This window comes from Neofelis nebulosa, chromosome 1 (genome assembly GCF_028018385.1).
Source record: "Neofelis nebulosa isolate mNeoNeb1 chromosome 1, mNeoNeb1.pri, whole genome shotgun sequence".
Lineage (NCBI taxonomy): Eukaryota > Metazoa > Chordata > Mammalia > Carnivora > Felidae > Neofelis > Neofelis nebulosa.
The window spans coordinates 157,655,331-157,671,475 of NC_080782.1; the positions used below are offsets into that span (position 1 = coordinate 157,655,331).

The 16,145-nt window shown below is 33.3% G+C and overlaps 1 protein-coding gene and 1 pseudogene across 1 annotated transcript; both read right to left on the bottom strand.

Moving 5' to 3' along the window:
- Positions 1-300: 300 nt before the first annotated feature.
- On the bottom strand, positions 301-6,434 carry LOC131487704 (olfactory receptor 2M3-like). Its single transcript, XM_058688671.1, is given in 3 exon segments — positions 301-408; positions 410-1,345; positions 6,374-6,434. Coding segments are annotated over 2 exon segments (1,032 nt in total). The 5' UTR covers positions 1,334-1,345; positions 6,374-6,434.
- Positions 6,435-14,096: 7,662 nt separating this feature from the next.
- On the bottom strand, positions 14,097-14,932 carry LOC131494285 (olfactory receptor 2M2-like; annotated as a pseudogene).
- Between the last annotated feature and the right edge of the window lie 1,213 nt (positions 14,933-16,145).

The window sequence follows — 16,145 nt, forward strand, 5'->3', positions numbered from 1 at the left end:
TAAGACTTTAGGATTTCATAAAAAGCATTTTTTCTCCAAGGTTAAGCTTATGACATGTTATAAAAACAATAATTTTAATCAATGCAACCAAACAATGGGATGTAGTCATGGCAAAAAAAAATTTTAAATTGGTATAATACAATAGAATAAATTGCGGATTTTTTTGTACTAAATGATTTCCTTATAGCCATAGCTTCAAACTACCATAAAAATTGAAACTATTTGAAGAAAAAATGAAAACAATTTTTCAGTTTCTAAAATCTTTATTGTTGCCTATAAATCTACAAAGATCAGGAAATATTAGTTACTTAATTGGATTGATTGAATACATAGATTTAAGCATAAAGCAAAGAAGGTACTGGGAAAAAACAAAGCGTAAAGATTATCAGGCAATTTGCTCTCCAGACTTACCCCTTCCTAACACCTTCATGAATGCTCTGGCCACATCCTTGTTGCGGAGGCTATAGATGAGAGGATTCAGCATGGGAGTAAGGATAGTGTAGAAGACAGACACGAATTTGTCCTGGGTGGGGGTACGATCTGAACTGGGCCGCATGTATATGAACATGGCTGCTCCGTAATACATTCCTACTACCATGAGGTGAGAGGAACAGGTGCCAAAAGCTTTACGTGGGCCCTCTCCATATCCCATGTGAATGACAGCCACAATAACATGAACATAGGAAGCAATGATTACTGCTACAGGGAAAAGAAGCATAATAATACAGCATATAAATATCATCCTTTCAAATAACAATGTGTTAGTGCATGAGAGAGTGAGAAGGGCAGGGACATCACAGAAAAAGTGGGGTATTTCTCGGGCACCACAATATGAGAAAGACAATGCAACTGCAGTTTCAATTATACCATCAAGTGAGCCAAGAATCCATGAAAAACCTGCCATGAGACCACATATTTTCTGGTTCATGAGAATTGAGTATCTTAATGGGTGGCAAATGGCAACATAACGGTCATAAGCCATTGAAGCTAACAGGAAACATTCTGCTCCAAGCAGAGACACATATAAGAATATCTGGGCTCCACAACCAGCCAGAGAGATGGACTTCCTGCCAGACAAGTAGTTGAGGGCCATCTTGGGTACAGTGGTGCAGATGAGCATGAGGTCCATGAGGGAGAGTTGGCTGAGAAGGAAGTACATGGGGGTGTGGAGCTGGTTGTCCAGGCAGATGAGGAGAACCATAGCAGTGTTTCCCATGAAGGCCACTGTGAAGATGCCCAAGACCAGCGAGAAAAGGAAGATGTGAGTGGGGCTGTCATTGAAGATTCCTTCCAGGATAAAGTCTGAGTTGAAGGTCCGATTCTCCCATGCCATGATAAATGTTTACTGCAAGGAATACAAGAAGTGACAAATGGCTGTGATTGTGTTATAGAAACATCAAGCACTTCCTTCCCTAAGTCACCACTTCTACCAAATTGCCTAAGCAAGAGGTAATTGTTTCTCTGGTCATAATTTCATTTTTAGACTGGATATATTAAAGCATTGTTTTATCTTGATATGATTATTTTATGTTAGATGAATTATTTTCTTTTAAAAATTTATTTATTTAAATTCAAGTTTGTTGTTAATGAAGAATGTGTGGTTCACAGACACAGTAAGTTACTGTTAAAAATATGAGAGTTTTCTCAGGGCACCTGGGTGGCTCAGTCAGTTAAGCATCCGACTTCAGCTCAGGTCAGGATCTCACAGTTTGTGGGTTCCAGCCTGGCGTCAGGCTCTGTGCTGACAGATCAGAGCCTGGAGCCTGTTTTGGATTCTGTGTCTCCCTCTCTCTCTGCCCCTCCCCTGCTCAGTCTCTGTCTCTGTCTCAAAAATAAATAAACATTAAAAAAATAAAAATATGAGAACTTTCTCAAGTCATATGATGAGGTTAGAGAAACTAGTCAGCTCATATGCATAGTGTAGATTATCCATTCATAAAAACTTTATGATCATGGAAGACATAAATTTCTGAGAAGTCAATGAGATTTTATTTATGGTTCTTTTTTGTTTTCCATGAAATTTTGCATAAAATTTCTATCAAAGTGTAGAGAAAATCGTGTATTGATGGAAATGAGACAAGATTAATCACATGTCAGGTAAACAGAAGAGATTGAGAAATCAGCAATCTGATGTCTATTATGTAATATTTATTCTAATAATGGTGGGTTGTAGTGTAAATAGTTCCTCATAAATATACGGTTTCCTCACTCATCTCTAAAAGTGACATGTGTCCACAAGGCAGTCAAGTATTGATCTCAAGATACAGGATAAAGGAGAGTACAAAGGCAAAGGCATGTCTGGTACAGATTACTTCAGCTGTGTGATTTTAGGCAATTAATTCCTGCAATCTTTATTTTACAGTATATTAACCTGAATATTTATAATATCTATATTACAGTGTGTTATTAAAATCAAATTAGATCATATTTTTAAAGTGTGAATATTATCTGGAGTGAAGTTTGTATGATATATATATTTTAAAATAAATATATACTACTAAAAGTAAGAGAGACCACACTTACTTACCTCCACACTATTCTAGCTTACATAAAATTAATCTCTTCCATGTCCTTAGCAAAACCTTTTAAGATTTCTTTGGCTATGCAAAAGCATACATATAATTCTTTATTTTCATATTCATTTTTTCCCTTCTTTATCCCCTCTCCAAGAGACAAGAAATTCTTTACTTTCTTTCTTCCCTAACACTCCCTGGAAAGATTATGAATATTCATTTTCTTCACCACTTTGGGTCCTTCTAAACTCTTTATCTCTGTAGCATTCAACAATTCAGTGTATATAATATTTCAATCATAACTCAGGTATTTAATACATCCTAAATTTCTGACCAGTTATAAATTCTCTTAGCATTCTTTCTTATATTTATAATACTTGTCAAGAAACTCAACCCACATTGTGTAAATAAGCATAGCTCATGCTATTTAAATTTTCAAGTATTTTTACTTTTTCACTCCTCTTACAAACAATTGTTTATTAAATATTTCTAACACAATCTTTTACCCTTATTCAAACTACGATTCAAAAGTGATTATGCATGCTACAGAAAAAACTTCAAACATTACTACTGAAAAATAACATGAGTTTTCAAGCCTCTGATTAAAATTTATTGACCAACAGAAAATTAAAACATCACTTGGTTTACTATCATTTCTGTGCTTCTAAAAAGCAATATATCCTTTGTACTTCAAGTTTGCTCATGTTGTTATACCTGGTGAAAGTCTCTCTCTTTATGTTTTGAAACATAAATATTAGTACCTATGGAACATTCAGCATATATCTAGTCATTTCCTGACAATTTGCCACTTTCACCTTTAATAGGTAATCTTTCAATCAATTGTGCATCCTGGAATAATACCCAAAACAACAGATTCATCAGTATTCCCAATTTGGACATTAATTGCATAAATAAAAATTCTATAAATTTGGAAAGTGGAAGTGCCTTGAAAGCTGCACAGGCTGAAGAACTCCATGGGCCAGATTTTTCTTTGGCCTGCATTTGTCTTCTTGTCTATCTTTCTGCTTAATCAAGGCCGTATAATGCTATCTAGACTGAATACAGCTTACATAGGTGGCATTATCTAGGGAAGTAAATGTCCTTGGCATTCTGCAGTTCACTCTATGTACAAACTTCCAAATCAAATTTCTATGGAGTAATTTATAAAAATAAATTGCTAAAGGGGTGTTGTAATAATGTTTCACTATGCTTTCTTTGTCTCTGTTATTTAAAAGTGACAGGACCTGACTCTATATTTAGATCTTATTTTGCTCATGGCTGCTTTTTGCAATCTCTGTGTTAACAACAAACTCCATCACATTTTAAATCTATTCCCCTTCACATTATGTCATTATGTGAAAACAATCCATGAATTTTAGCCCATAAAAGGAACGAATGGAAGAATTGCAATGGAGATAGTTAGAACTGTTCAAAACTAACTGGCTTCTATAAAAGTCAGTTAGAAGAATCTTTAATAATTTGAGATGAGAAACAGTTTTAAGTTGTCCATTTTCAGTAGATAAATGTAAAATTTACTTTGTAGTAGGTAAGGAGGTTCTGCCTATATATTCCTGTAATTTTTTTTTTATGTTTCTTATTTCTTCAATGTGGGCATACATAGAATGATATATTATTATGTTATATTAATTATATATTATGTTATGTTATGTTATGTTATGTTATGTTATGTTACGTTATTGCACGATCTTTTATTTTGGCAAACCGATCTCACAAAGTCTCATTTCCTTTACTGCCCTAGGAGAGGAAGCTATAGTAAACAACGTTTCACATTGGTGGTCAAGACACTTATTTCTGAATACTGTCAGCTCAAGCTCCTCCACATCATCTCTCTGAAGCAATGTCTTAGTTGAAATGTGTTATTTTATATTAATAAGTGCATTTAGTTATAGCTATAATAACATGAGGAATTTATATAAGCATTACAGCTATAAAATTAACAACATAATGTACATTAATCCATTGCTTCATCAAATTTTATCCACATAATTTCTCAACAGATCCCTCAGTGTGGAATTAATAGACTTTGTCTATACATACTTAAAAAATAGACTATGACACAACTTTAGCTAAATATAATTTATGTTTTTATTAATTATGCTCACCAGCTTCAACAAATGTATTTTGAAGAAAGAGAATTTTAAAAATTGTTATAGGAAGAGGAGAGGAAAAAAGTCAAATTGACTAAACAAAGACAGTTGACATTCAGTGGAATGTTGAAAGACCTTGTGTGTTTTGAATGACAAAATGAGTTGGAAAGAAATTTGAGGGGGATAGTGAATGAGGGAGAGAAAATTGAGAAAAGGAGAGTTTAGTTGAAAACATATTAGGATAACTGAGCATTCATCTCTGCTCTATATATGCTGCATAATTTCAATGGAGAAGTCATGCTCTCCCTCCTAATAATGGCACAAAAAATAAATAGTATGTTAAGATTAAATGGTATGCAAAAAATGTCCTTATGGAAACTTAGGAATTATTCACCTAAATCCATCCTCTGTTTACCTATAAAATTTTCAAGTTACATTTCTCAAAAGTGAGTTGTGATACCTTTTGGAAAGGCTTATCAGTATTTCTAAAAAGCCCATCTATTTGCATCATATCTAAATAGTGCAGATAAAACTAAGTTTCTATTTTTCACTTTACCCAACACTCTAATTTTGGATTTTCCCAAAGAATAAGTGGATTGTATCACTCCTCTTATAAGTTCAATTCTCAAATGGCTCAAATTAGCTGCAGAGCATATTTCACCATCTTGCTGACCTTGATTTGAGACACTGAAGAAAGTCATTGAAGCCGCTATTTTAAAATATTTCTTCTCCATTTTCCAAAACAAACTCTATGTATTGCTACTTCCAGATCCCAAAGATACAACTGAGATAAGTAGGAGCTTAAGTCTCCTTTTAGGAGGTGTCTCTTACTTGATGTCTGCTGTTCCACAATCTTTCACATTTGTAAATCACACCTCCTTTCAAATTCCAAAACAGGACTATCTTTCTTCATGCCTCCTTCATTCCTTAGCTAGCAAGATCTGCATATAAAAAACTTTCAGAAGATGTGTGGTGTCTACCTCTGTTCTATGTAAAGGCAATATTATGGACCTTCAGATCAGACAGTTTACTGAGTTTATAGTCTTGATCTACCACCAACTCCTATGTCAACAGACAGGTTAGCTAATGTCTCTGAGAATTTATTTTAATTCCCTCCATTCCTCTAAGGATTGTTAAAAAGTAGAATAGGTTAATTCTTTAAATACATGTATCACAACATGAATTCATCAGATGAGCATTACTATCATTACTTACATCCAAATCACATCTCCCCACCCTAATTTGCAATAACCTTAATTTATTCCTCTTGATTATTTTTGAAAATAATCTATTTTTCTTACTAGATTATTGGCTCCTGATTGGTAAGCTATATGCTTATTTTATATGTGTTTAGTTCAACTAAAGAAAATTGCACAAAAATGAAGCCTATATGATCCTCACAGTGATTGGAAACAAGAACAAATAGACTAGATCCACTGGAGAGTCTTGCAATGATTCTGAATTTAGCATTTATAACATTGTTCTAAATAATGCCTTTTATTTAATATCTTCACAGATATTATTTAATTTAACCTTCAAAAAGATCTGTGACAAATATAAGAAATGCATTTATTTTACAGAGAATATAAAGGGGTAAGTTAGAGATCAACATGAAAAAGTGGTCCGTACTTAAAGAACTTCAATATATCAAAATTTCTAATACATATAGCTTTTGAATAAAATTCTATTACCTTTGATTGAACATCATAATGCTTTAGATATTTTGGAATGTACAGTCTCATTCAAACTTACCTTCCAGGTGTTATCAAGAATGATACTATTTACAGAGTAACTGAAATCCTTTAACTTTCCAGAGAAAATATATGTAACACAATTTTAGTAAGTCATCTGTGATTTAATTTCATAATCCATCCAGGGAATTCAGTCCCTGTTCTTCAATTATAATAATTTATTTTAGCACCCATTTTTTCTCTTAGGACTTCATACATAATTAGTTTTCCACCTGAAAATAAGAAAAATAGTTTAGACATTGTTTAATTATGAATAACTGTTTTTGAACATGTGACTTCATATGTGACAGCAAAACGAAACAATTTCTAAACTGTTTGAATGATTTCCTAAATCCAGGTCAAATTAAAATTTGCTTAGTATTAATAGCCATTAACTTCTACTTTATATTCAAATATAAATAAACTAGCTATCAGCAGATGAATATTTATGTAAAAAAATATCAAGGAATTCACAATATAAAAAGATGTAAAATGTGACAATATGTACCTAAAATGTAAGGAAGAGTAAAGAATGGGTTCAAACTTAAATGACCAAGAATTAAATAAAGACTGCTATATGCAAAAGAGGTAATATGGTAATAGTGACTATATACAAATACTCACTAATAAATATGCAAAGAATAAAGTATATCACTAAATAAAATCAGCAAAACATGAAAAGGGGAATGACAAGAAAGGATCATAAAAAATCGTCAGCAACAACCACAAAACAAATAATAAGAAGCCAGTAAACATATATCATTAATAATTACTTTGAATATAAATAAGCTAGATGCTCCAATCAAAAGATATAAGGTGACAGAATGGATTGATAAGAAAAAAAGTTCCATGTCATGCTGCTGACAACGGACTCATTTTAGACCTAAAAATGTTATCATTACCTGTTCTAGTTCTGCAAAATATGTGTGTGTGTGTGTGTATGTATATGTATGTATATATATATATATATATATATATATATATATATATATATATTGGTATTTCAACAGGGATTACAATAAATCTTTATATTGCATTAGATAATATAAACATGGTAATGATATTTGTTCTTCCAGTCCAGAAACATCGCATATTCTGTCCTTTATTCCTGTCGTCTTCAACTTCCTTCATCATTGGTTTGTAGATTTCAGAGTACAGCCCTTTCACCTCATTTGTTAAGTCTATTTCTAGATATTTTATTATTTTGGTGAAATTCTAAATAGGCAGTTTCTTAAATTCCTTTTCTACTACTTCATGATAGTGCATATAAATGATAAATCTGTATATTGATTTTGTATACTGAAAATCTAATAAATTCATTTATCAGCTATAGTAGTTTCTGGGTGGAGTCTTTGGGTTTTCTATATATAGTATCATGTAATCTGCAAATAGTGAAAGTTATACTTCCTCTTTACAAATTTCTCTTTGTGGGGGTGCCTGGGTGGCTCAGCCAGTTGGGCGTCGGACTTGGGCTCAGGTCATGATCTCACGGTTTGTGAGTTCAAACCCCACGTTGGGCTCTGTGCTGACAGCTCGGAAATTGAAGCCTGCTTTGGATTCTCTGTGTGTCTCTCTCTGTGCCTCCCCTGCTCATGCTCTGTCTCTCTCTTTCAATAACGAATAAACGACAAAAAATTTTTTAATAAAAAACCACATTTCTCTTTGTGTTTTTCTTGTCTGCCTATGTAGCTACAATATTCAGTAGTTATGTTGAATAAAATCAGTGATAATGCACATCCTTGTCTTCATCCTGACCATAGAGGAAAAGCTCTCAGTATTTCATATTGAGTATGATGTTATCTCAGGGTTTATAATACATGGCCTTTATTATGTTCAAGTATGTTTCTTCCAAACCTAATTTGTTGAAGGTTTCTATCATGAATGAAGTTTTACTTTCTCAAATGGATTTTTTTACTCTATTTAAATGATCACATGGTTCTTATCCTTTCTGTTATTGATATGATGTATCATGTTGATTGATTGGGAATTTTGAACTACACTTACAACTCAGTAAAAAAAAAATATCCCACTTGATCATGGTGAATGGTTTTTAAATGTATTGTTATACTTGGTTTGCAAGTATTTTTGAGGGCTTTTGGATCTATGTTTGTCCAAGATGTTGGCCTGTAGTATTCTTTTCTAGCCATGTCTTTATATGTTTATGGTATCAGGGTAATGCTTGCTTCAAAGAATGAATTTGAAAGTTTGCCTTCTTTGTCTGTGTTTTGGAATAGTTTGAGAACAATAGGTACTAATTATTTTTGAAATGTTTGGTAGTATTCGCCTTTAAAGTCATCTGGCTCTGGACTTCTGTTTGTTGGGAATTTTTTTGATTACTAATTCAATGTCTTTGATGGTTATCAGACTGTTCAAATTTTCTATTTATTCCTGTATCGCTTTGGTCGTTTGTATGTTTCCAGGAATTCATCCACTTCTTCTAGGTTGTCCTATTTGTTGGCGTATGATTTTTCATAATATTTTCTTATATCTTATAAGTGATGAATCACTGGGTTCTACTCCTGAAACCAATACTACACAGTATGTTAACTAACTTGAATGTAAATAAATAAATTACAAAAATAGATTGAATGTGGAGAAATTGGAGCCCTCATGCATTGATAGCAGAGAATGTAAAATGGTGCAAAACCATTGGAAAACATTTGGCAGTTCTTTGAAAATTTAAACACAGTGGTGTGCCTGAATGTCCCAGTCATTTGAGCACCCAACTCTTGATTTCAGCTCAGGTCATAATCTCATGGTTCATGTGGTTAAGCCCCATGTCATGGGATTCTTTCTCTCCCTCTCTCTCTGCCCCTTTGCCATTCGAATGCATTCTCTCTCTCTCTGTCTCTCTGTCTCTCTCTCTCTGTCTCTCTCTCAAAATAAATAAATAAACTAAAAAAAAAAGGTTAAACACAGAATTACTATATGATGTAGTGATTGCACTCTTAGGTATTTAACCTAAGAAAAATTTAAATGTATGCTCCCACAAAAAAATGTGTAAAAATATTCCAAGCAGCGTTATTCATAATAGTCAAAAAGTTAAAATAACCTAAATGCACATCAACTGATGAAATAAATAAAATGTGATATTCTCTAACATCCAATATTATTCACCAATAAAAAGAAATTAAGTACTAATACATACTACAAATTGGGATGAAATTTTAAAACGTATGCTAAGTGAAGGAAACCAGTCACAAAAAGCCACATACTGTATGATTCCATTCATATAAAATGGGCCAAATAGGCAAATTTATAGAGCTTTAAAGTAGACTTGTCGTTGCTCAAGATGTTGTAGGTGCAGGTAGAGAATTAGAATTGACTGGTAATGTGTATGGGGCTTATTTTAGTGGGGATGGAAATATTTTAAAGTTAAATTGTGGTGATGGTTGAACACACTGCAAATTTGCTAAAATTAAAATATATATATATTGAATTGTACACTTTAAACAGGTGAATTTATGGTATGTGAAGTACATCATAAGAAATCTGTTCTTAAAAGAAAAGAAGAATGATGTGGAGAAATATAAACCCTCAAGGGATTTATACTGCATACTGCTATAACCATTGTGGAAAACAGTATGGAATTTCCTCAAAAATTAGAAATAGGACTACCATATGATTCAGTGTTTCCAACTGGTATTTATCCAAAGAAAATAACACTTATTCAAAAAGATATATGCATTCCTATGTTTATTGAAGTATTGTTTACAATAGTCCATATATAGAAGGAACCCAAGTGTCCATCATTAGAAGAACAAATAAGATATATATATAAACTTTTCTTTTTTACTCATCCATAAAAAATAATGAAATGTTACCATTGGTAACAACGTGGCTGTAACTAGAGAGTACAATGCTAAGTGAAATACATCAGTCAGAGAAAGGCAAATACCATATGATTTCAATCATGTGTGGAATTTAAGAAACAAAACAAACCAACAAAGGAGAAAAAAAGAGACAAATTGAATCCAAAACCAAAACTGAAACTCAACAAAACAAAACAGAAGAAAACAAAAACCCAAGCTCTTAATTATCCAGAACAAAAAGATGTTTACCAGACTGGAGGTGGGTCAGGTAATGGGTGAAATAGGTGAAAGTGATTAAGAATACACTTATCATGATGAACACTGAGTAATATGCAGAATTGTGAATCACTATATTATACACTTGAAAGTAATATAACACTGTATGTTAAATCTACTGGAATTAAAATAAAAAAAAACACTTACTAGGGGGATATAAGAATGGAGTCAATCTCAAAAACAGATATTGTGAACTTCAAGATAGGTTACTTAAAATTGTTCATACTAAACAGAAAAAAAGATAAGTAAATTAAGAAAAAGTTCAGAACTTAAAGGACTTCTTGGACTTTCATCAAGAACATCATTTTGGAGCATCTGGGTGGCTCAGTTGGATGGGCGTCCAACTTCAGCTCAGGTCATGATCTCACTGTTCATGGGTTTGAGCCCCACGTCAGGCTCTGTGCTGAGCTCAGAGCCTGGATCCTGCTTCCCATTCTGTGTATCCCTCTCTCTGCCCCTCTCTTGCTCATTCTCTCTCTCTCTCTCAAAAATAAATACACATTAAAAAAAGAATATCATTTTACACTTACAGAAGTCTCTGAAGGATAAGAGAATGCAAAATATATTCATTTGCATTTCCCTGATGATGAGTGATGTTGAGCATCTTTTCATGTGTATATTGGCCATTTGTATGTCTTCATTTGAAAAGTATCGATTTAGGTACATTTTCTATATTTTAATTGACTTATTTGTTGTTTTAGCTATGAAGTTGCATAGCATTTTTTTTACAGATTTTATAGCGAGCCCTTATAAGGCACAAAATTTGTAAATATTTTGTACAATTTCATAGGTTGCCTCTTTATCTTGTTGTTTGTTGTCCAGATGCTTTTGAATTTGATGTAGTTCAACACGTCTGTTTTTGCTTATATTGCCTCTGATTTTGGTGTGAAATCAATATATATTTGCAAAGAATGTCAAAAAAGTTTTTCCTTATATTGACATCTACAAGTTGTAAACTTTCATATTTTTTGTTTTTGTTAAATGTGTATTTCTTTTATGTTTGGTATGATGTAAGATAAGGATCTTATTTATTTATTTATTTATTTATTTATTTTTGCGCATGGCTGTCCAGTTTTCCCAGCATCAATTATTGAAGAAACTTTTTTTCTCATTGTGTATTCTTGGTGTCTTTGTTGAAGAATAATTGAACACACATACTTGGGCTTATTTCTGGTCTCTATTGCATTCTGTAGGAAGTGATTACATTGAATCTGAAGATCATTTTGGGTAGTGTAGCCATTTTAACAAAGGTATTCTTCCAATTCATATACACAGGTTATCTTTCCATTTCCGTGTGTTTCCATTTCCAATTCATTTCATTAGTGTTACAGTGTAAGTGTAAAGGTCTTTTACCACCATGGTAAAATTTATTTCTAAGTGTTTAATGGTTTTTTGATTGATATTGTAAATGGGATTGTTCCTTCAATGTTAATATATGTTGATTTACATACTTAAACTTAAAATAATTCATTTTTTCCTTCTACCAAAATTATTTTAAAGTTTACTTATATATTTTTAGTAATCTCTACGCCCAATGTGGGGCTTCAACTCACAAGCCTGAGATCAAGACTCACACTCTCTTCTGACCGAGCCAGCCAGGTGCCCCCTCATTGTATCAGTAATTTTAATGGAGTCTTTAGTTTTTTCTAAATATGGTCATCCAGTCTGCCAATAGGGATATTTTACATTCTTTTAAAATTAGGTAACCTTTAATTTTTTTTCTATTTCTTAATATTCTAGCTAGGGCTTTCAGTACTCAGTTAAATAGAGGAGAAGCAGACGACATTCTGGTCTTGTTCTTTGTTTTAGAGGGAAAACTTTCAGCCTAACACCAGTGAGTATGATGTTAGCCATGGGGTTGTCATATATGGCCTTTCTTATGTTGAGTTAGCTGCCTTCCCTCTAAACCCACTTTGCTGAGAGTTTTTACTCATAAAAGGATGCTGAATTTTGTCATAGTTTTTTTTTTCTCTGCATCTATTGAGAGGACTGCATTATTTTTTTTTAATTTTTTATTCCGTTTATATGATGCATCAGATTAATTAATTCATGTATCTTGAACCACACTTGCATCTCAGAAATAAGTCCTACTTGGTCGTGCGTAATAATAATTGAAAATAATAATTGTAATGTGCTGTTGAATTCAGCTCGCTAATAGTTCCTGAGGAATTTTACATCTGTGGTCATCATGAAATGTTGGCCTGTAATTTTTATTTTCTTTTAGAGTTCCCTTTCTTTGGTATCATATTAACATTTTTCTCATTAAAAAGTTTGGAAGCATTCCCTGTTCATCATTTTTTAAGAAGAGTTTGAGAAGGATACTTATTAATTCTTCATTAAATGTTTGGTAGAATTCACTAGTGATGGCATCTGCTCCTGGAATTTCCGTGTGGTGTGGTTTTGGTTATTGATTCAATTCTTTACTTGTTAATGACCTGCCTCAATTTTCCATGTCTTCATAATTCTGTATTTTAGGTGGTATATTTACAGAAATGTATCATTTTCTCCTAAGTTAGTTAATTCCTAAACAAATAGTTTCTCATAGATGCTTCTTAAAATCATTTGTCATTCTGTGGCATAAGTTGCAATATCTCTTTCACTGATAATTTCATTAATTTTAGTCCTTTCTTTTTTTAGTTTAACTAAAGATTTGCCAATTTCGTTTATCTTCTCAAAAAATGGTTCTTTATTACATTGATTATTGATTTGGTTTTAATAGTCTCTGTTTAATTTTTATCTACTATCTTGTTTATTATTATCTACTTCTGTTAAATTTGGGCTTTATTAATTATTATTTTTAACTTATTTTAATCAGTTAATTTAAGATCTTTTTTTTAAATGTTGATATGCATCACTATAAACTTTTTACTTAGAATTATTTTTGTCACATTTTATAAATTTTTCTATGTCATATTTCCATTTTTATTTTTTGCAAAACATTTATTTCCCTTTTAATAAATTTTTGACTCATTGTTTGTTCAGGAGTATGCACATACATATACAATGGAATATTACTCAGCCATCAAAAATGATGAAATCTTGCCATTTGCAATAATGTGGATGAAGCTAGAGTGTATATGATAAGTGAAATAAGTCAGAGAAAAATAAATACCATACAATTTCACTAATATGTGTAATTTAAAATATGAAATAAATGAACATAGGGGAAAATGATTGAAGCGAACCATAAAACAGACTCTTAAGTATAGAGAAAAAACTGAGTATTCTTAGAGGGGCGTTGGCCACTGGGATGGTTTAAATTAGTGAGGAGTATGAAGGAAGGTACTTGTTCTTTTGAGTCCTGGGTGTTATATATAAGTAATGAATCACTACATTCTGAAACCAATATTACACTATATTTTTACTTACTGGAATTCAAATATAAACTTGAAACAAAAAATTTAAAAAATAATAAAAAATCAAATATTTGAAGAAGAAAAGCAGAGTTTTTCATTTTCTAAATCTTATGTTTTCCCTATAAATGTTCAAAGATCAGTAAACATTAGTTATTTAATTGTATTGGTTAAATGCATAAAGTTAAGCATAAGGCAAAGAATAAAGGGAAAGAAAACTTAAGTATAAATATTATCAGTCTATTTACTCTCTAGACTCTGCCTCCCATATGAAAGCTTTGGCCACTTCATTGCTGCAGAGGATCTAGATGAGGGGATTCAGCATGGGAGTAAGAATGGTGTAGAAGACAGACACCATTTTGCCCTGGGTGGGAGAATAATCTTAAGCGGTCCTCATGTATATGAACAAACCTGCTCCATACTACTTTCCCATCACCATGAAGTGAGAGGAACTGGTGGTAAAAGATTTCCGTTGGACCTCTCTAGACCCCATTTGAATGACAGCCACAATAACATTAACATAGGAAGCAATGATTATTGCTACAGGGGAAATAAGAATAATAACATAGAATATAAATATCAACCATTAAATAACAATATGCTGGTGCATGAGAGAGTGAGAAGGGCAGGGACATCACAGAAAAAGTGAGCCATTTCCTGGCACCACAAGATGAGAAAGACAATGCAACTACAGCTTCAATTAGACCATCAAGCGAGCCAAGAATGTATGAAGAAGCTGCCATGAGACCTTAATAGGTGGCAAATGGCAACATAATGGTCTCAGGCCATTGAAGCCAACAGGAAACATTCTGCTCCAGGCAGAGACACATATAAGAATATCTAGGCTCCACAACCAGCCAGAGAGATGGACTTCCTGCCAGAGAAGTAGTTGAAAGCCATCTTGGGTACAGTGGTGCAGATGAGCATGAGGTCTATGAGGGAGAGTTGGCTGAGGAGGAAGTACATGGGGGTGTGGAGCTGGTTGTCCAGGCAGATGAGGAGAACGATAGCAGTGTTTCCCATGAAGGCCACTGTGAAGATGCCCAAGACCAGTGAGAAAAGGAAGATGCAAGCGGGGCTGTCATTGAAAATTCCCACCTGGTTAAAGTCTGAGTTAGAGTTCTGATTCTCCCATGCCATGATAAATGTTTACTGCAAGGAATACAAGAGGTGACAAATGGCTGTGATTGTGTTACAGAAACATCAAGCACTTCCTTCCCTAAGTCACCACTTCTACCAAATTGCCTAAGCAAAGGACAATTGTTTCTGTAGTCAGGTGGTTTTTTTTTTCATTTTTAGACTAGGTATATTGAAGTATACTTTTAGCTTGATATTATTTTTATTATTTTTATGTATTTATTTTATTTTATTTATTTATTTATTTATTTATTTATTTATTTATTTAATATATGAAATTTATTGTCAAATTGGTTTCCATACAACATACAGTGCTCATCCCAAAGGTGCCCTCCTCAATACACATCACCCACCCTCCCTCCCTCCCATCCCCCATCAACCCTCAGTTTGTTCTCAGTTTTTAACAGTCTCTTATGCTTTGGCTCTCTCCCACTCTAACCCCCTTTTTTTTTCCTTCCCCTCCCCCATGGGTTTCTGTTAAGTTTCTCAGGATCCACATAAGAGTGAAACCATATGGTATCTGTCTTTCTCTGTATGGCTTATTTCACTTAGCATCACACTCTCCAGTTCCATCCACGTTGCTACAAAAGGCCATATTTCATTCTTTCTCATTGCCACGTATATTCCATTGTGAATATAAACCACAATTTCTTTATCCATTCATCAGTTGATGGACATTTAGGCTTTTTCCATAATTAGGCTATTGTTGAGAGTGCTGCCACAAACATTGGGGTACAAGTGCCCCTATGCATCAGTACTCCTGTATCCCTTGGATAAATTCCTAGCAGTGCTATTGCTGGGTCATAGGGTAGGTCTATTTTTAATTTTCTGAGGAACCTCCACACTGCTTTCCAGAGCGGCTGCACCAATTTGCATTCCCGCCAACAGTGCAAGAGGGTTCCCATTTCTCCACGTCCTCTCCAGCATCTATAGTCTCCTGATTTCTTCATTTTGGCCACTCTGACTGGCGTGAGGGGATATCTGAGTGTGGTTTTGATTTGTATTTCCCTGACATGGAGCGACGTTGAATATCTTTTCATGTGCCTGTTGGCCATCCGGATGTCTTCTTTAGAGAAGTGTCTATTCATGTTTTCTGCCCATTTCTTCACTGGGTTATTTGTTTTTTGGGTGTGGAGTTTTGTGAGCTCTTTATAGATTTTGGATACTAGCCCTTTGTCCGATATGTCATTTGCAAATATCTTTTCCCATTCCATTG